Source organism: Excalfactoria chinensis, chromosome 11 (assembly GCF_039878825.1).
Source record: "Excalfactoria chinensis isolate bCotChi1 chromosome 11, bCotChi1.hap2, whole genome shotgun sequence".
NCBI lineage: Eukaryota > Metazoa > Chordata > Aves > Galliformes > Phasianidae > Excalfactoria > Excalfactoria chinensis.
The window spans coordinates 10,587,501-10,609,930 of NC_092835.1; the positions used below are offsets into that span (position 1 = coordinate 10,587,501).

The window sequence follows — 22,430 nt, forward strand, 5'->3', positions numbered from 1 at the left end:
AGATTTATGTGTCTTAACAATTTCTTTACTGGTTTGTAATAAGCCAGCAAACCGACACTTTATTTTTATATTAATCTGGCCTCAGAAGTAGAGTATACTGGAGCATGACAAGAACAACAAAAATAAACTGGCACATACTTAATAACTGTAACAGCGAATTGCCTCCAATACTAAAATATTTATCGAAACTGGGGGAAAAAAGAACTACAAAGAATTACCCTCCACAGCCTGCTACCAGCTCTTTAACAGTGGGCAATGTAATGCCTTAAGGTGCCTCAAACTGTCTTTCATTTTCTAGACTTAATGGCTGATTGCAGAAATCAATGTTGCCATTAGTAACAGAGTATTTGTTATGGCATGATTTCCTCTGTTGTTAGACTTGCAAAATGATTACAGTATTAGTGAGGTGCTTTCTTTATAAAGGACTGAAGATATAACTTTCAATTTACTATCCATTAGTAAGTGACTTTGGAAATATAGATGAGGCCAGAAATCTTACCTGTTGTTACTTGGAGATTTTATTTCAGCAGTCATAGGCTAGTAACTTTAAAAATTGTACCAGGAAGCTCAATATTTTATAGACATCTCCAAAGAAATATTAATCTGCTTTGCCATTTTATACACAGAAAGTTAACAAGACATACGGTTCAATTAAAATGTTTCGGTTCAATTTCTACTTTTCTGCACTTCCAAATAGATGCAAAATAAGTGGAAGGTTTCATACGTGTTAAAATGCACACATAAGTTAAAAGATTGTAAAAAAGCTAAGTGCTTTCTATTTCCTGAATCTCCTCTTAATCAATCTGGTGGCCAGGTGTGTGCAAATATTTCAGCTAAGCAACCAATACAGTTGTGGGAATGAGGGAAATCAGAGAGGTTAGCCAACACATTCCTTATTAGTCATATTTCTCTGACCAAGAGCTCAAAGAGGGCATTTTTCTTCCACCTTTTACATGGAGGGGAGGGAAAGGTCTGCAAGAGAGACACCATAAACAGAAGAGGAAAACAAAAAGTCCTCCAAAACATGGAGGAAGAGGCCCTTGCTGTGACACTGGCACTGGAGCACATACAGACCCTGCATGCTGCTGCCGGTGGCATGGCTGAAACGACAGCTGAAAGGCTAGGAAACCTGCCCTTGGAGGGGAGAGAGGGTGAACCGAGAATTAACCTCAAAGGTATTGAGGGAACCCAAACACAGATGTTCTTGCATATAACACCGTGTCTCTGTGGACCGTTAGAAAACGACCTAACCAGAGAATGCATAAACAACTGCTGCTGTGATTTCAAACAGTGCTACTACGTTTTCAGTGCAGAGAGGGAAGAAGTCATCATACCTGAAGAGGAGGGCGAGGAAGGATGTGGACTGTCCTCCTGGGCACTCCCCGTCTGCGAGAGACCCCCACCTACTCCGCTTTCTTCGGTAATGTTAGAGGAGCCTGGGGTCGTGGACCTGCTGACAGACTGCGACTCTTGATCGCTGCCAGACCCTCGACGTTCATCGAGACTCCCTTGGATTATTTCATCTTCTCCTTTCCTGTCTCTTTTGTGGACCCTGGAGTGCACAACCACTTGGTGGTATGTTCTAAAAACCCTCCCGCAGTCCGGGCATTCAGTTGGCTTTTCTTTTACGTTTCCATGACTTTGTAAGTTGTAATCGAGTCCCTGGTTCATACCATGTGACAAAAAATCTCTACCGCCTTCTAAAGGGTCTAGTTTGTTTGGCAAGTCTCTCTGATTGCCCATTTTAGTGCTGTGAACCAAATCAGCAGGCATTTTCTGCTTAGAGCCATCTGCTCCTACTAACACATACTCCCGCTTCTCCTTATCAAACATAACTCCAGCATTTGCCAAAGTGTCTTCATGGCTGCGCTGTATCTGCTGCTCTTTAGACAAAAAGCCATGTTCCATGGCCATTCCCCTTGCCATAAGCTGCCAGGCCTGATAGCTGTTTACTGGATCCATCTCTGCTGCTTTGGCGGCAGCTTGTAACCTTTCTATACAGCTGGATTTCAGAGGAGGCACCAGATTGAGACAGCCCAATAAAGAGTGTTTATCCCCTTCAGCAATACCGTGGCCAATGCCAGAAATGGGTGAAAGGAGCTTTCCCAAGACTTCTTTCTCTTTCATGGGCATGTCTCCCTTGTTATAGATTTGATTTTGTTCACTTAAGCTGGCTTTGTCAGGAGGAAGAAACCCACTCTGCAAACAGGACAGGTATCTCGAATACAAGTTTGCATGGGCTTCCTGGGACATACTGCTGATGGAGACAGGTACTTCAGGATCATTAGGAGATTTGTTCTTGACAGATAACTTATTCAGGTGAACTTTCATGTGATTTTTAAGGAACCAAGGCTCTTTGAATCGCCTCCCGCAGATCTGACAGCAGTGTTCAAAGGAATCCTTGTGCTTCCTCATGTGGCCTTTTAGGAACCAGGCTTGGCTGAACACTTGGCCACACACCTCGCAGCGGAACTCATTGGTGGACTGCTCCCCATTCCCATTGGAGCCCTGGCCCTGTGCTGACTCTGCGGTTATGTGAGCCTTCTCCACGTGGCTGATCAGCTCCTCTTCCTGCGAGGCAGCGAAGTCACACAGGGTGCACTTGTAAGGCTTGTGCAGGATCCTTATGTGCCTGTCCAGCTCTTCTCGCTTTTTAAACTTGCCTTTGCAAAATGTGCATCTGAACCCAGCTGTCTGAGCAACAACTTCTTCCTGGACACTGACTGGTTTTGGAGAGGGTACAGGGTTCGAAATATCAGGTGTGCTGTGATTAGCTGGCACAGACAAGTTGCAATTTGTGAGAGGCATTGGCTGAGTATGCTGCTGTGCTTTCACATCTGGTCGTGGCTGCAAGAGGCTGCTCTTCATCTGCTTGTCCCGAAGAATTGCTCTCTCCTCCAGCTCATGTAAAAGTCTGTTTTCTTCTCGGACTCTTCCACGGCCTTTGCCGAGGTTTCCAAGTTTATGAGTACGCAGGTGTATCTTCAGGTTGCCTTTCTGAGCTGCTCTGTGATCACAGTATGGACACTTAAACGGTTTCTCTCCAGTATGAGTGCGCATGTGCAGCGACAGAATGCTGTTAAATCGAAAGCGCTTTCCACAGAGGGGACACGGGTACTTTCTGTTTTTCCTGGCATCATCCTCTATATCGCTCATCTGAGACATAATCCCTAGGTTCTGTCCATTTAAGAACTGCTGCAGATCTACGCGCCCATTCAAACTGGTGTCAACCTCTCTGTTGAGCTGGTTTGCTAACAGTGCCATCTGACTGCTGATGGGCTGGTTTGCTATTGACATGTGGCTTTTGTCTTCTAGAGGTGCTGATGCCTTCTCCTCTGGATTCTGCCTGTTCTGGAGCTCCGGGAAGGCATGGCTGAGCTGGGAAGTGATCTGGTGCAGCTTCTGGCTCATTGAATACTGCCCATTGAGTATGGTGCTGTTGAGATGGGCGTCAGCTTCTGGCACAGCTGAAGAAACACCAAGGCACAAACTAGCTTCCTCCATCTCTGAAAATCAGAAGATATTTTAGATTCAGACTGTGAAAGAGTTACAAGCATTGAATCGCTGACATACAATTTGCATTTTCTGTTTTACCTACCCATAACAATGCAAAGGAATTAGTGTAAAAACCATAAAAAGTGTATTAAATGCCAACTGTGCTACGCAATTGTGACCATGTATGTGCTTTCATCATTCCGTGTGTTTACTGATAAACATTAATTACTATTTAAAATTATGCCACAATTTCAAAATCTAATTATTACGGAGGGGGCAAGGGCTTTTACCATCTCCCTTGTCTTTCTTCTTGTGAAATTGCACCTGTTCACATTTCTAAGTCTATACTGAAAGAAACGTTATGCATCTCTCCCATTTCCATCAGAAAAGCCAGCAAAAATAAATAAATAAGTAAATAAAATTCCATTTGTAACTTTCAGTTCCATTAACCATATTCTATATATTACACGTTCTACAATGAGAAAGATAGTTTTATGATTTGACAAAAAATGATGGTATGATATTTACTGGTGTACAATAAAACAAGATAATGTTTTGGGAAAAAATAAAGTAAAGGACAAGCTTTAGAACAATAAAAGGGATTTTGCTTTAGTCAACAAAAAGTGCAGTAATATCTCATTAAGCTGATTAGTATGCTGCTTAGAAACAGTACTAGGTGCTGTAACACATGATTATAATCATAAAAATCCTTCAGTGTTTGCAAGTAAGCATTAACGAGGTATATTAAATTTTAAGGAGACTGCGACTAGCAGCTTTGTAAACCTCTGAGATTAAGATTTAACCCTTCTGTTACAAAACATTGTTATTTTGTCATTTTGAAATTGAGCCCATCAAAAGGCACATAAATTATCTGCTGCCAAGTCTCCTAATTCATCATTGAGAACGTTCAGATTTCATTTCTTAGGAAAACTTGCCGGATTACAGAGGAATATCTCTGTCCTTCGATGGGTAAAATGTGTGATTTAAGGCACTTTGATTTGTTTTAAAGAGCTCTCTTATGGAACTAGATAAAACCAATTAAAATCTGGGGAAGGTGTTGTGGAAAGCCTCAACAAGTTTAAGAATTTTAATAACTTTCCTAATACGCAGTAATGACTACAAATTGTACCCACACTATGTATACTGCAGAAAATTAGAATTCAAAGCTGTTTGTTAAACACAAGTGCTTGGTTCTGGTCTGCATAATTGTCCACAGTAATCTTCTATACTTGCCACTTCTCTACGATACAAAGAAATAATGTAAAATTCTAAAATAAAATAAAAAGTTCTACATTAATAAGTCTCAAAAAATATGAAGCTGTAAGGTTATACTGGAACATAATTCAGATCTGTGTTGTTCAGTGAAGTGATATGACACATTACTCACTAGTAAAATTACTGAAGTCTATATGTTATTGAATAATTAATCTGGAGAACCTTCTGTTGGGGTTCACCCAATAGCACTTACACTGCCTTCCACACTCCAGGTGGACACCATTCCTCATGTTGGACAACATTTGCTAGACAACTGGAGGCTCAAATCTGACATATACCTTAAATGTACGCAACCGTGCTGACAGGAGCAGTCCACTGGATTTCAAAGGATGACCCTTCAAAGCAAAGTTCTACACATGCCTAAGTCTTTGCAGGATGATGGCCTTAAACAAGCTTGGGTGGTCTCCAAGAGAAGACCTATTTAGTTCTCCATGGGATGAATGAGGTTACGTGATCCAATGCAGATCTTGCAAGAAAAAGGGGGGAAATAGACATTCACATGTGTATTCAAGATGAACACAACCCACAAAATTTTGATGACGTGTAAGCAGATTCTTTGGAAACTTCAACACTGTCCACTTGCAGGTGTTGTGTCAGGGACCCATTATTTATACTCTCTCAACGATATTATTTTTAAAATATTAATGAGATGGAGTGTGTCAAAGGAAAAGCCTTAAACACATAAGCTATAGGGATGTGCTTAGGTTTCGATTCATGTGTCTGATTTTCAAAGACAGGGAAACATGATCAAGTCAGGAGTTCACCCAAGACAAGGCATTTCATGCAAGTTTACTTTGTGTGGGTACATACAAACCCATTCTTTTAACATTTTGAAAGCTTCCTTAACTTTTGAAACAAATCAAATTGCACGCTTAGCTGAACATCTAACAGAGCCATAGTGTGTAGGCCTACCACTGCCTAAAGTTGACTGAGATTTCAAACTCTCTCTACTCAACTCCGTTAAATAAAGAATCTCCACCAACAACGTGGAAATGCACTTTTTGTCTGGACTGCACATACTGCAAGTGTTGCTTCTCTTTGCCAGTTAAACATAACAGAGAATCATAGACTATCCTGAGTAGGAGATGACCCACAAAAACCACTAAGTTCAACTCCTGGATCCACACAGGACCACCCAGAATTCAATCCACTTTACATGTACAGACACATACATATATTGAAGAGGGGTTGGTAAAGTCTTTCTAGGTTGTCCATTACCATTATTATGTAACAGCTTCAAAAATGCAGTCTAAATTTCATTTATTCACTCGACCTCAATGGGAACTTGCGCTTTTACATGCTTAGGAAGGTTTGGATAGTTAATTTTAGCATTTTATGCTCTATCAAAGCCTGGAAATGCTGACAGATCCCAGTGGAGATTATTAATTCTGATTTTTAACCCTAAGCATCAGTTCAAACCAATAGATATTTGGACTGAGGAGTTGTGGTTGAGATTTTAGGCTATTTTATAGCTCTTCTTCAAATACAACTTTATTAAAGTATCAGTGGCAGTTACAGTTTGAATAACCCAACTTTTTCTAACATTTTCTTTCCATTGCCCAGAAAACACACAGATATAATTTAGGACAAGTTGGAAAAAAAAATCTTCTAAGAACTAGTGTTTTTACATAAAAAACAAAAACAAAAACAAAAAACAAAAACAAAACATTTATTTTAAGAACTAGTGTTTTTACATCAGCTCTGAGAAGTCTGACCAACACACACTGATCTCTTGGCACTGGAAATTTCGCACATTTTATACTTAACATGCAAAAAGGTCAGCAAAGCTGCCATTTAATGAGAAACAACCTCCTCTAAGTGCCACACGCTCTCTGATGAGCCATTCAGTTACCAGGATCCAGCTACTGGCAATCTCAAAATGCTAGAGATCGTCACTTAAAACGCAATCCCACCCTCATCTGCCCCAACTGCTCGTACTTCTGTCTCCTGCCTCTGACTCAGATCATCTCTTCTTTGTCTTACTTCTACCTGGTTTTGCTACACAGTACAATTATGGCACTCAAAAGTATTTCCATGTGAGATCTCTCCTCCTGTGTTTTCCAGTTAGTGCATTTGGGATCTATTGAGCTGTTACATAAAGTCAGGATCTTGGTATTCTTCAGCCAATTCGCAGCAAAACCTACCAAAATCCCGTCTCCTATCCACACGCAAGACAGAAATAAAACTCCTTTTAATAAATTAAATAAATGAAAAAAATAAAAATAAAAAAAAAATAAATGAAAAAAAAATAAATAAAACTCCTCTTCATCAGTCATTCCATTATGAATTAGGTAACCCAATTTAATTTGCCTGATTTCTCTAAAAAATAAATAATAATTAAAAAAAAATAGCAACTTCACCCTCTCCCTCTTTATTCCACACCCCCGCCTGTTTCTCTAACCAGACAGGCTATCCCAGGCATTACAAAGGGCCCCATGGAACCTCTAGTTGCTGCTCTCCATGTTCTTCATGACCAGGAAGTGGTCACAAGAGATGGAAAACTGGATAATGAACATCCATAAAAGCTGAAGCCCTGCAAAGCAGCCTGGCTCAAGCAATCTGTTTGGAATCAAAGCCACCCAAACTTTCAAGAAGCTCCAATACCACAACATAATTTTCACTTAGCATCTCAATATTTAAACCCAAAGTGATTTTTATTTTTCCACAATTTTTTCTTCAAAACTCACAATTACCCAAATGGAAAAAATAATGTCTATTCAGTTTATACACAGTACAATTGTGCCTGTGATAAAGTGTTGTTTCCACTGAAAACCTGAAAAGTATCAGAATACTTGTAATTTCTCCATTCCTCTACTTGACAAAAAAAAAAAAAAAAAAGAGAGAGAAAAAAAGAAAAAAAAAGAAAAAAAAAGGAAAAAAAAAACAACAAACAGGAGATACTAAGGATCACTAAGAGGTGTTTCTTGAATGCTGTAGTGTCTAGCCTTCTGTTTTTAAATATATAGTCTACTTCACTCTTTTCCTGATTCTGATGTCTCTTAAAAGGAAAACACAGAACGTTCTGCCATCTCTTGCTCTGGGAACAGAAGCACGATGTTCTCTGCAGTTAATATATGCTTACAAACTCAACTACAAATCAAATTTGAGATTGTTAAGAAATTCAAAATAAGTTGAAATTTATATGGTCTATTTTTGACCTTTAGTTATCTCCAGTGTTTTTTAAGAACACATTCCCCCAAGTCCGTGCACGCTGGTATCAGTTGTTCACGGGTGGCCTTCCTAACCCAAACAAGCCCTCTGCTCCAGCAGCAGCAGGAAAAAGTCTGCAACAAGAAGCTGACAAAGCATCATAGGACAGCTGTTCTCTGCACAGGGTGTACAGTTCCCTACTTCTATGATGCGGGTCCTCAGCTGACAAAATTCACAACTGGATACATGCATTATGAAAATGCTCTCGTCTCCTGCATTAAGGTACAGTGAGACATTCAAGTCCCTCTGATGATACTAATAGTTATTGTGATTTGAGTCACATTTTTGCCCTCAAGACTATTTTCTGAGAGATCAATAATGAAAGTTCTGACTTCAGCCATTTCAATGGAACGCACGGATTTTATTTAACTATTTCAAATGGATTACTGGAATTTTAAACCAATTATGACACCAGAAATGCCTGTCATCACAACTACATTAATGTAATGTGAGAAGCTTGGCTTCCTTCTGCTCGAAACAGAAAAAAAATTAGATGGCAAGTAGAACAAAAAATAGTTGAAATGTAAATATATGCCTACAAACACATGCAAACATATGCATGCACATATCTGTGTGCCTATACATACATGCATCCACACACCTGTTATCTTTGTAAACAGATGGACCACATTCAGCTCTCATTTACACCTGTTCGTTCCTACCGGACACACACTAAAGCATCTCCCTCTTCGCTGCTGTAGAGAAAACAGTCATTTCAAAAACACTGTTGTGCTGTTATTATGGCTTAGATTAGGTTAGTTAAAAGATTTACAGTTCAGTAAGCAAAGTAATGCTTTACAAGCTCACGTGTTTAGACGACAAGCTCGCCCTGGCCCTGATCCTCCGAGCAGTTAGTTACACATACTGTTACTTATGCTCTCAGAATACAGACCTGGCATTTATCTTTCCGGCTAGAAAAATGTAGATATCTACACTATCTTGTGGTCCACTGACAAATTCTAAATACTCCAATACAGATAATATCAGTTCCTAGCAACTCATAAAGAGTATCACTGAGAAACTTCAGAATATATATTGTATTCTTATAAAATATTGTTCTTATTGTTGCAGCAGAAACTGTGTAACTAAGGCTGTTATAAGCATAATACACTCCTGTTAAGAAATACAGAACACCAGACTACTGAACCCTTTCAGGGTCATTAAACAGCTGTAAACATTATTACAAAAATAAACCAGAGATTTCATGCTTACATTTTAGCCCAGAGCTTGGTGTGCTGAGCAAGTACATTTTTTTCGTCTCTTACAATCAACGCTGGTGACATTTGGGCATCCAAACAAATTACATCACAAATATTACTGAGGTGGGTAGGATACTGAGTGGTTTATTTGCCAGATGATTAATATATAAACAGTAGAGCAGCACAGATGACCTACTCCTCTTTGACTGATTTGCAGGCAATACTAAGAGACACAGATGTAAATAGTTAAATTTTAACAAAAACGTGTGCGTGGAAGGGGAGAGATCAGATGTATTTAATACCACCAGGACAGCACTACCCAAACCGATGAAATGAAATAAACATTAGGCCAGATTCTGTTCTCATTTGTACTTAAGTAAAATAGAGTAAGTCCAATGAACTCAATGCAGCTTTCCCCTTTTCACATTGTTTTTAGTCTTCTTTTTGGTTGGTTATATAGGTGTCCTGCTTCTTGGGTTATCAAGTAATTATATCAAAGAAATGCATGGTTTTCTGGAGTGTAGCAGAATGCCTTAAGAGAAGAGTTGCCTACAGGTAAATAAGTTCTACCTATTTGTGTTTATTTAGCTACTATTAAAGGCTAACCTGGTAATCAGTTACTTCTATTAATTCCATTACCACACTTAGGCATACATGAAACTTCTAGGAATTAAAATAAAACCTGGGGCAAACCCAGGTTGCGCAGGATCTGCACAAAGCCTGAGACCAACCTGACCCGACCGCTGTCCTGGTGTCCAAGCTGGAAGCAGGCAGATGAGCAGCCACCTGCCAGCACCCATCTCACAGCCACACTGCCAGGGAGGCAGCAGGGCAACACCCCACACAACTGAAGCTGCTTTGCAGCGCTGATATTTAAACAAGCTACTTATTGATTTCAAAACAAAGTACTCCATTAGTAACAATGGAACCGACTCATTCCACGACACTTTTTATGTCTTAAAGTAGGGTTAGCACAGGGATTTCCATGTTTCAAAAGTCATTAACAGACAGCAGATTGTTTGCTGAGGCTGTACTGCTTGCAATCCAAACTGAAGAGGACAGCTGCTTTCTAAAATACCTGTTAGGTCTGTAAGTTACTTTCTAGCTAGCACAGCGCTTCGGACTGATAACTGATCAGTAGAAGATGAATCACCAGAGCAGTCTTTAGCTGGTAGCACCCATGGAGTGGAGGACTGTGAACTGCTTGTGATCACAATCTAGGAAGGCTAGCAGAGAGGAGAGGAGAGGTCATTTATAAATCTCACTCGCAGATTAGAATAGAAAGATTAGAAGAATGCAGACAAGCTGTTTGATTTATTGCTACTTTGCATGTGACTTAGCAAAATCTGTTTTCCTTCTTATTTATTCTATTTCACTTGCATATACTTAAGAAGTCAGATGCAAAGAAGAGAAAGATAAATAATTGGTACTGAAAGTTCAGTAGCTTAAAAAAAAAAAAATCCTGCTTTTTTTTTCAAGCATTGGTTGCATCTGGGATCATTATTTTTTAGCTTGTAAGCATTGATCCTTTTTATTTTTCCTAGTGTTTTCCTGATGACAAAAGTAAAGATAACAATAATACCTAAATTCAAATGGCAGCCTGATTTGTGGAATGCTTCATTAAACTAAAGCTTCTGTTATTTTAGAAACAGCATTTTTAGAAGTAAATTTGTTATTTTCATGTAATTTGGAATGTATACAACTGATTAAACTCTCTCCAATTTGATCAATCTCCTGTAGCTCCTATCTGATCACTCACTTTAATTAATCTAGCTGGCATCTACCTGAGACTGAAGAAACTTTAAAATTAAGCTTTTAACGATCCACTCCAGTATCACACAGCACAACTAAAATAATAAAATGCCTGGAAGTCTTTGCTAAGCATATTTATTATTTCATTTTTTGTCATTTTTTACGGTATGAAATGAATTCTGAATCTTCCATTCTCATCTGAGGACGCTGTACCAAACTGGATATCTGTTATTCTCTAGCTCATTATATAATATTAAAATATCCATAACGTTGACCCTATTAATCCTGCGTTCCTCACACAGGCAAGCTCCAATAAAAGGCAGTGCATTGCAGCTGGGGGAGGGCAGGAGGATCAGGCCCTCTGCGCTGATTACTAAGAGATGAAGAAAGAAGAGTTAAGACCACAGAACTCGAATCATAGTTTGAAACAATTTAAATCCTAAACTGTAATGCTGGGTGAAGATTTTATTTTCATTTCACAAAGGCTTAGACTTAGATTTTGCACACAACTAAATATAATGTCAAATGCACATATGTCCCAAAGATCAAAGTATGATTGATTGTGAAATATTCATATGCGATAGCCCATGAGATTTTGTTCACAAGGGCACCTGTCAGAAGCATAAGCTTGGATACAAATCATCAAATAAGTATGTAAAATCGTTACTAAAATCCGGGCATGCAATCAGATAGTCAGTTGTCTGAAACTACTGGCCTGGAGCCAGCACAGTGGCTCAACAGCCTAATGCCTTGGTCTCTGCGGATCCTCGGGGCCCCAGTTCAGTTCCTCCTACTACTGGTCGGGTCAACTGCCTGTACCTAGTGTTGACTTTTCTGGCATTTAATGCTAGGAGTAATGGAAAAAAACGCGAGTCCATAAGTTCCCCCTGACCTGAGCCACAGAAACATCTGCTGGTTGAGTCATGAGCTGCTTGTTGGCCAAGTTTAACAGCAACCGATCCTGTTGCGGATCAGCTCTCTCAGCAGTAGGTGTCACTGCAATAAATAGATGGATTTCAAGGGACAAAGACATACATTCCTAATGAAAATGCAGAAACAGGCTACTGCTGAATAGCAAGAGTTTCAACGAGAAGCGTATGGTCCAATTAGAGTCGAACTTTATGTAAAAGAACAGAAATCTGGTTTGGGGAGAAACGAAATTGCACGAGTGGGACTCCCAACAACAACAACAAAGTAATTCTGCCCTTTAGTCCTATGTCACAGGGATCCTTTAACTCACATTAATCACCTCCCTGCAATCCCAGGGTATTAGGTAAAGACCGCTGCAGTTAAACTATTTTAAAACAACAACAACCCGACAAAAAAAAAAAAAGCTCCCTAATAAATTCAGTAATTTTCTCTGGTGGAACAAAAGACCTAGTTATATAGAAAGACACTGTACACTCAACTGTGGTTTTAGGACTTAAAAGACCAAAAGGTTAGCTTATTTGCTGTCAAATTAAAGAGTCTGTATCCAACCCTATCTATGTACAGAACAAGAAAAACTAAATGCTTACAGTAGCTTTGGGGAGGAGGGTAGAGGATGTCTCCAGTATAGAATTAATTGAGAGAACATTTTGAAAAGTCTTTAACCAGTGTATACTTGAAACAGAAATATGTAGCATTCCAAATAATACCACAGAGATGTCAGACACATCCACACCATATTTGGTTTCATTAACACAAAATGGTTTGTAAGATAATTAAGGATGTTCCAAAGTGCATTCTATTGAGTTAGTGGACAAAACCATGCATCCCTAACACAAGGCCTACCTCTGGTGATGTCAGTGCAAAGTACGTGCTTAAGAAAATGTTTCATGTTCATCAAAGGCAGAAAAGGAAAAGGAAGGATGAATACACTACATTTATATAACCTTTTAGAGATGAACAGGATAATATCTGATCCAAAGTATATCTTCTCAAAATGCATGTATAATACAACTGCATTTATTGTACCTCCAGAGGCACTGAGCTGGCAACAAAGGAGAAGAAAGAACAAGAGGATAATTAAAAGGTAAATTTCTTCATTCCTTTTTTTAAGACAAATCAACATGAAAAATAAATCTCTCCTATTCCATCCTCATATACATAGAAAGTACAAAGAGCTACGCTGCACAACAGGGAAGAGTTTTGCAGCAGTACAACACTGCCCCAAACAACAATTCACACCGGGTCGTACCCCATACTCTGTAAAGCTCCAAGAACTGTGTGCTCATCTGAGCATGCTGTGAGCAACACAGTGAGAGGAAGGGAAGATCTCTTCTGCAAATTCCTTGGCTGAACACAGAAACAGCCAACAGCTTAACACAATGTAAATACAATCACTTGAAAATGCAGAAGTCATTTGCTCAGTACCAGTGCACCCAGATGGCTTCCTAGGCCAGCAAGGGACCAGCTTTCAGTACGACTGAGATGAGTATCCCTAATTGATCACTTCCACATCTCACTTAGGAAAAAGATCACCATGTATCTTCACTTAAATATATGGCACATTATTTGCGAAGCAGCCAGGGACAGCATTCAGAATTTCTGACTCCCACTGCTTAGTCCAGTACTCCAGATAGCTTTCTTCTACCAAAAGTAACCGACTGCTGAAAAGACTGTTGTTTTTAACTCATGACAGCATAACTTTTTTCATTGTTGTTGTTAAAATACTGTGCTGGGTTATTTTCATGGTTAATGACTGAGATTCTCAGCTGTTAATCCCTTCTATCTCTAGTTTCTGCCTTCTACACTTTCTTCCCTCATCCCTACTGATTTACTTTCCTTTTCCCAGTAACACACGGACTTGCAACTCAGAGGGCAACAGTCATTCTTACATAAAAGTGACTTTAATTGGCTATTTTTAATACTGATTTCCAGGAAAATGAAAATTTAGAGAAAGCCTCACTTTAGTGGGGTGGGAGATGAAGCTGAGAAAGGTGAAGATGCTGGGAGGCAGGTGGAAGAATGAAAAAGAAAGCAAACATTGCTCAGATTCTTTGTGCTCTCCAGAAAAACAGAAAGAGCAAACGCCTTGCAGAATTAAGTGGAACAAAACAGATAAGGAAACAATACAAACGTAAAGATAGAAAAAATACACTTCATTACCAGTCAAGAAAAGTAAAACCTCACAAGCACAAATGTCTTTTATCTGGCCTGTGAGTACTATCAATGATACATTATGACTGCTGCCATTTAACTTTACTAACTGATCACTGGCATGGGCAGAAGCACAGGTTTGGTAACTCAGAAAGCCATCTAGCACCTTGCATGATGATTTCACACCATGACGTGGTTTAGACTTGAAGGGTACAGCTAACAGTCACTGTGCACCACAACAACACATCAGCCTGATTCTACAACCGTTGTAATCATATCTAAACCAAGGTCGGGAAATATGCACAAAACAAACTGTTCTTCAGAATGTAATTTCAGAGAACGGAAAAAACAGTTCCAATGTCAGTTCTCCTAATCACTCTGGTTTGTTTGTTTGTTTCTGATGACATCTTGAGCAGAAAGACAGTCCCAACCAGGACAACCTATACGAAAAGCAATTGAGTTGGGGATATATCCCTGTATTTCCCTTGCTGCTCTTTAAATTTTCTCTACCTATCTATGACAGATTGTTCTGCAGCACAATAATGCTGCCTCTTCCCCTGAACAATGGTGCAAAACCATCATAACTGTTCCATGGTAAAGCCAAGGAAGTGCAAACAACGTCAGATAAGTGACCATAAACAAAAAGGGTTGCATCTTCACAGTACTGTTCAATCCTGTGAGGTACAAGTAAGTACACGAACAGGGAATTTCCTCCCACTATTGTACTGCAAGATCAAGTACAGGAACAGTGCGGTCACGCAGTGCTCGTATCAAAGGAAGCAGAGATGCAAGCACTGATTGCGGTAAGATGGTACGTATGCTTCAATGCAACAGCAGCGTGACCTTAGTATCCCAGCAAGCTTAGCCCTGGGCGTGCTTTGGGCACCCCTGTTTTATCTGGGCACAATCATTTTGATCATTAATAAAAAGGGCACTGGAAACTTGGCAGATACAGAGCAAAAAGATGAATACGGGGGAGGAGGAATGTTAGAAAAGTACAATAACATATTTCAACGCTATCTGCAGGACAAAAATCCTTTAAACAATTTTGATGTTAATTGCTATGTTGTGAGCCCAAGACTGGAAAGACAACCTATCACAGCCGATAGGTGAGTGGCAACCAAGCTGACAAAGGAAGTCTGATAAATGCAATCACAGCATGACAGACACTGGCAAGTTCAATTACGGTTGCAAAGTCAGCTGGGAGATGGTCTCTGCTGGCTGCGATATATCCTTAACAGGCTGTGCTGGCCTGGTGCAGCCCTGAGCAAGCTCCTTCCCATGACTGACAGCAGCCCCAGGATTTGGGACTGAGCACCAACAGCCCCAGCACTGAGAACATTCAGGAGTTCCCACACACAATCCTCACACAGGCATCACTTCAACTGACTGAGCAGAAATTTGCTTTCCTGCTTTGCTTTTCCCTGTGCTGTGCACCTCTGCTTACAAACAGACTGATGTTACATCTGATTATATTTTTTCTCTGTTACTTTCCATTTCAGACCAGCTATTCTTATTTGATATGAGAAATTGTGAGGGGGACATACAGCAAACGTGGCCTCTCATACTTCAAACGCAAAATTACCGCAGAATTTAAGGCATATTTAATCAAAGTATTGGGATTGTTTCTTTTTTATTACTATTTTTACGTAATATTATTTTTAACTAACAAAAATGAAGTCGTTGCTCAGCTCTTCACTGTTGACTTCTATTTTCCTAGTGACATTTTTTTACCAAAAAAAAAAAAAAAAAAAAAAAAAAAGAAACCATTCTTTCTAAAGGACTTCTTTGTTCTCTTCCCAGATTTTCCAAAAGTATTCTAAAAGGACAATGGTATAAAAATTATACTCTAAAAAATGTAAGTACTTTGAATGAGCAGAGTTATTCAGTTATATCCCCCGCTTATGAAATACCCGTATCATGTATCCTTTATCCAACAGCAGCCTCTTTTAGCTTCAATCACGAGGGCTAACAATATGTTATTGATATGATTTCAGGAAACTGTCAGCAGGCAGCTTAACTTTCAGCTCCTCAGCTGTGGCGGTGCACGCACAAAACGTACCTGTACCTCTCCTGCATGAAAGCTGGCAGCGATGGGAACATTCCTGTCAGCTGTCGTGGCACAACAAAGAGAAACGTAAACAGCTCTTCTTCACCAAACGCCGCCTCGTTACACAACGAGCTCACTGCTGGTTTCACTGGGAATTTTAACTGGAATCTGAAAAGTGAATTGGCACTCCGAGACGCAGCGGAGGGCTCTCTGCAGTCAGTTGCACCAGGAGCAGAGGGCAGGTAACTAAAACCATGGCCGCAGACCTCGTCCCCTGCCCCAGTCCCACCTCCCAATCAGAACTAGCCTCCTACAACAGCTGGCCCTTCACATTGCTAGGAACAGGTTCAGACTTCCACCTATTCCCTATCCTTAATCAACAGGAAGATGACTGAGGACAGGTAGCTGGGCCACCACCCTGCCAAGAAACCAAGCAGTTTAAATGGTGCCTGAGATTTGGAATGTGCTGAGCTGAGCCCGCAGACACAGCTGGGACTTACTCCCATCGTACAGGTACCGTGCAGACTTGCCATGCCCCCGTACAGCCCTGTATGTCCACCAGCAATCAGAAATGGGAAAGAGATGGGGTTCTTCTGCACAGATATAAAACATCATCTCCAACTGCTTCTGGAAAAATAAAGTTAGCCCATAAGTAAATAAAATAAAACTCTGACTGGGCTCAATTTATCAACTATCATACCTTTGAGAGCTGAAGAATAATGACAAATGTCAGAAGGCAAGAAGCTAGAAGTGCCGCTCTTCCCCACTTTACAAAGTCAGTGGTGTTTTTAAAACTACTTTTCACATCAGTTTACAAGCTTTAATAATAAAAGAGTATGTTGTACTATTAGATGTTGGTCATTTTTTTTTTTGTCTGACGAAGAAAAATAACAGGCTGCTGCAGGAGCTAGCACAGTTGGCTTTTCTTTTCAAATGATCAGAGAAAGTACCATACTTTAAGGATGTGCCTTACTTGCTCTTAAAAAGGGTAAAACGAAATATTCTTCCAGCTATTCTAAGCCTGCCATATATGTATTATGCTGTTACAGATTTCAAAAGGTTAGCTTCAATGAACCTGACATCAGTATAACCCAAAATAACCCATTCAAGAGAAAAGTAAGAAATAATTGCTGTTTTCTCTTTTTTTTTCCTCAGCTATATTGCTATAATGATTTTGCATAACAGATTGAACAAAGTGCTGTTGTGACAGGTGGTAGAATTCAGCTAGTAAGCACAGAGACAGGGTTCAATTTAGTTTGTGAATCCTTTAATTGTTGTGCAGCTAATTAAAGAAGGTTCTTTACACTCGCAAGTGTTTACCGTTGCTAGTATGCATACATGAAAAATTAAATTGTGCCTTCAAGGGCTGAGAACTATAGAAAAATCATAGCTGATTCTGCAACATGCTTACCAGCTCAAAATAGCTGCTTTTCACAATTGGAATTTGTAAAACTTTTTGCTAAGCAAATATAGAGCTAATTAGAAGTGTTCGTTGGACCAATTAACATTTAAATAAATAAGCCATATTGCACATTTCACAGTCTTTATTTAATGATGCTTCTTAACTCTTTGGAAAGATTCCTTTAAGTACAAATAAGTTGTCATAAAAATGAAAGACAAAAATAACACCATAACAGTATATTCTGTGCTTTTTTCTTTTTGCCTTGAAGTCTTTTCTGAAACTCTATACCTGTTACAGGGAAAAGGGGGAATACACAAATCTGGTTCCTTCTTTCATCTTGTCAAGTTACCTCTCCACCCTTTTGAATACAAATAGAAAAACATATTTGATTACTATTTAAAGTGTTGTGATAGCTCTGTTTGTTTTGCCCCATGGAACAGAATCTGTTTTAGACCAAAAAAAAACAAAAACAAAAGTTACTTTCATGTCATAAAATGGCCATTCCAGCCAAAAACAAGAGAGTTTTCAGAAGAGATTGCACTTAAGAGTAACAAAAACAGCAGTCTGAAAGTTGGAAATGCAAAGAGAACTGGAAGGGAAAATCTGTTTTTCAGGTCTCATTTTAGCATTCCCATACCCAAAGCAGTGTTGTTACACCTCAGCCCAGGACTGCAATTGCCGGTTTCTTTGGGGTCAAGTGATATTTTGCTTTAACAACAACTGTCTTTTAACTTAACAGTCCCTTTCAATCAATAAAGCCCTCCAGTTTACGTTGAATATACATTTTCTCTCTCTTTCAACCTCCAAACCTCTACCTAGCACAAAGGTTACATTAAAAACAGAGGGAAAGCTTCTTGTTACTTTTTTTCCAAGATGCATTATATTAGCTTGTAATCAGGCTAAGAGCTAACATGGAAGGACTCATTGTTGACCTTGGCTTTCAGCACAGAAAACAAAATTAACAAGGACCAATTAACATTTAAATAAATAAGGAAGATTAACAAAGAATACTCTGCATACCAAAAGGCTAAAATAAACTAAAAGAAAGAGCCCAGCATCTCCCTCAATCAGCATGAATGAAATTCTCTGAAACGATGCGAGCCTGCTGGTGCATGTAAGTACAGGCTGCTCTTCCCAGAGCGGCAAGGCCTGCTGAACACCAAAAGGACACAACCACATTTGACAACAGGCAGTGCTCTCACAATGGCAAGCCCTTGGGAAAATGTGCAAAGACCCCACAGCCTCTCCGTGATGAGGAGGGAAGGATGCTGCCCAGATTTATCGCCTTCACTCTGCCCCTTACACATGAGGTACTTAGTATTTGTGATTGCATTCATCTGCTGTGCGCTGAGAAGCACGTGGATTTGAATTCATTGCTGATAAGCAAGAGGTCAAAACTGGACACCTGATTCACATATTAATTATCAATGTATGCCAGCTCTCATTAGAGCTTTCATAGGAAAGTTCTGCTGCTTTGCTTCTTAAATCCAGGATATCCTAGTTAAAATCAAAGGAAAGAAAAAGTGGCCACAGGACATTCAGTAGCAAGAGTCTTTGGAAAGTTCTTAGCAAAGGAGAGGTTTGTGTGTATTATACTAACTAGGCCGTTGCTCTATTAAGCCATAAACTACGCTGCTATTAAATTCTCCTAACTTTCGTGTTTCCAGGAAAGCAGTTCTCTACCTCATTGTAATTTCATATAATTCCTTGACCCTTCCTTCAAGGGAGTGGAAAGGACATAACATAAGACAACACAGGGCCCCACGAGGAGTCACTCCCTTGACACAACCCAATAGCTCTACACCAGGCAGAAGGAAGACGAAGAGTCCGACCACCCTTCATCGTCCCTGCTCCAAGAAGTAGACCTCCAAGAGGACTTTCAATTGGCAAAGTTTCTCTTCTCTATTCGAATGTTACTATTTCAACAGAGCAATGAAATGCCCCACTTATCACTCATCTACAAAGCCTACCTTTTGCAAGGAAACTCCTCCTACATAAGATAATGACTGATTCTCAGACGGTTACAACATGATCTATCATTTTAAATATTTGGACCTGGAGTACTGGTTCAGGCCTCTAACCGACAGTCACCTTTATGAATAGTTAAGAGTTCACAGAGATGATTATCATGTACTATTTAAAAATGCATAAAGGACAAAGATAATAACAATACTTTGCACTTTAATAGAAGCTTCTCTCTGAAATTCTCGACGGAGAGCCTAAGTCCTCAAGACTGCACACATACAGCTCAGCTGACCTGCACACTTGGCCACCACTATTATTCTCATTTATCAGACTAGAAAACTGGTAGCCCTTTAATGTTAGGTTTCTTAAAACCCATCACGTGTGGGTTAATTTATAAAGCAGTTGAATCTTTCCCAAATGGGTAACCTACACTGAATCACCATTCTGGAAATGTTGACCAGCACCTTGTGGCAAGGCAGAAGGGAACGCAGAACTACGCAAGGCATGCTACAGATTCCCAGCTCCCAGTGAGCACTAAGTCAATTCAATTAGAAAGTTTGAAACGCTACACAAAAGTTGATTGGGTTTGAAAACTGGGCCTGGATAAATGGAACTTATGCAAATAAAACCGAAGGCCCTCCTGCCCTTAAGGCCATATTCACAGAAGGTTCAGTTGGTCCTGAACAGCTTTGCAAACACATTAGGAAAACATGCTTTATTTCCATCAATACTAATTTGAGTCTTCTCTTACACAACTTAGCTTCATGAAGAAGTACATTTCTTAACTGAGAGTAAAAATGCAAAGAAAAAAACATCTCCCTTTCAAAGCACACAATTATTCACATTTCCTCTTACAATACTGACTTCGCATCAACACGTTTAAAATATTCTCATGGTGTCAGAGCAGCAAAGATGACTTTCAGATCTCTGTTGCAAAACTCACAACAAATATACCAGTTACAATGCATTGCTTTTGAAAGAAAGAAACGGGGAAAATCTGCCTTAAAGTGATTGTTTTCAAAATCCTGCACTAACTGGGAACGAGCTCAGATCATGAAACCCCTCCTACTCAGCAGCAACTATTTTTTCCCCTCCGTTTTTAAATCAGAACGATGAAGTTACTGAAATAACATCCCAAGCCCCTGGCTGAACTACTGCTAACACAAGGGAGCTCTGATCTCATTTGAGCTCTTATAGCTAATAACAAACAGCAAGAGACTGAATTCCCTCATCTCAAATATAACCACATAAAGTTAAGTAAAATTCAGCATTACATTCACAGATACGGAAGATCAGAAAATTGGTTCACAACAACTTATCAGAGTAACATGTTAGCACAAGTTAACTGATTCACAGTAATTTTTAGTGTACATGCTCTTGGCAAATGTGATGTAAACTTACTACAGCTTTCAGTGGAAGATATATTTCACTGGTTTCATTAGGGCTAAACTAATATATCGCTTCCCACGTGCTGTGAGGCAGGAACTACTACAGAGACAGATACAGCAGCTGACAATTGGTAGACTGGGTGTTGGATCAGTATTTATTGCCAGGTTCTGCAGTCTTTTGCCTGGGTTCAGAATATCAGATATTTCAAACTGCAGTTTCTTTTGGCAGATTTTCATTAAAACACCTGAGTTAAATTTTTCATTACAAGCTATAAGACTTCTCCCTAGGGCCTCTTTGCTATAGACGTCCTATTGAACATACAATAGAATAGAGGCTGGCAAAAATAATAAAAAATAATCACAAGGTGACCAGGATTCCATGATATGCAGAGATACCAAGCTTTAAAAACATGCACAACAGACCCAAAACAAAACCAATTTGGCGAAAGTCCAATACTCTTAATGATTTTTGGTTCAAGCCCATGTTGAGTTACTGACAACCATTTATACCCACATATGATCTCTGGGCAGAACTTGGATTCACAGATCTGTAGAGCACAGCGATGCAAACAACCACCACATCTCATATATGTGCAAAGACCTAATTTACCCTTACCCTTGATCTTTCATTGCATTCTTTGCAACTAAACACAAAAATCAAGGCTGGTTAAAAGTTTTTCCCCTGAAAACCATCTGAACTAAAAGCAAATAACACCAGATTCTAAACTACAATGCACAAAACATTTGGAAAAAAACTAAAATAAAATTCACCTACACGTAATTTCACTATAAGCCACACACCATTTAACTACACACTATTCCAGACTTTTTCTTGCTTACTCCAACAAGACTTCTGCCCTTCTTTTTCCCCACTCAAAACAGATTTCTTTGCAGCAGTACTGACTAGAAATGAAGCATGAAGATCGAATACAGGGAGAACGGGGAGCCCCACTTTACACATCACTGACTGGCTCTGTAAGGTTTTATGAATGAATACAAAAATAAAAATTCAAATGGCAAAAAAAAAATCTCCCCAGGAGTTCCCAGCTCTTCATGCATTGTTTCACTGACAATGTTCTTCCTCCAATGGTACTGCCACCATCAACTCAGTGCATTTTGGGACACATCTATGCAACAGAAAGGAACTGATCAGAGGACAAGAAAAAAAGACAGAAAAAAAATACAAAAAAAAAACAAAAACCAACAATGCACTGGAATTATTCCTAATAGCAATTATTTTCCTAATTTCTTTAGAGACTAAAACTAATCACTGAAAATCATTGCTTTATTTTGGATTTGCTATATGCAACAAGCTAAGATTGGATTCAGACTGATTAATCTGGTTCACATTATAGGTAAGCACGTGTCATCTCCAGGAGAAGGAAGGAGCAATTGCAATACACTATGCCTACATGAGGGGACAAAATCCTTCACGAGAATCATCTCTGCAGAAAAAAGGAACTGGTTGCAAAACATGCATCCAACACATACCAAAATAAAAACTGGTACGGCCAATTCTAAGTCTTCCAGGCTCAACACGCGAAGCATGCTAAATACTTTTGCTCAGCTGTAGCCATGCCTATTCAAATCACAAATTATATAATAACGAGGAG

The 22,430-nt window shown here is 39.4% G+C and overlaps 1 protein-coding gene across 6 annotated transcripts in view; it reads right to left on the bottom strand.

The window, feature by feature from the left end:
* Positions 1 to 22,430, bottom strand: part of ZNF536 (zinc finger protein 536) — a 319,073-nt gene that overhangs the window by 163,653 nt on the left and 132,990 nt on the right. For all 6 annotated transcript variants that reach the window (XM_072346336.1, XM_072346340.1, XM_072346335.1 and 3 more), the window contains one exon: positions 1,335 to 3,506. In XM_072346336.1, coding sequence (XP_072202437.1) covers positions 1,335 to 3,504 — 2,170 coding nt within the window. In that variant the 5' untranslated portion in view covers positions 3,505 to 3,506. The remainder of the gene's footprint in view (positions 1 to 1,334; positions 3,507 to 22,430) is intronic.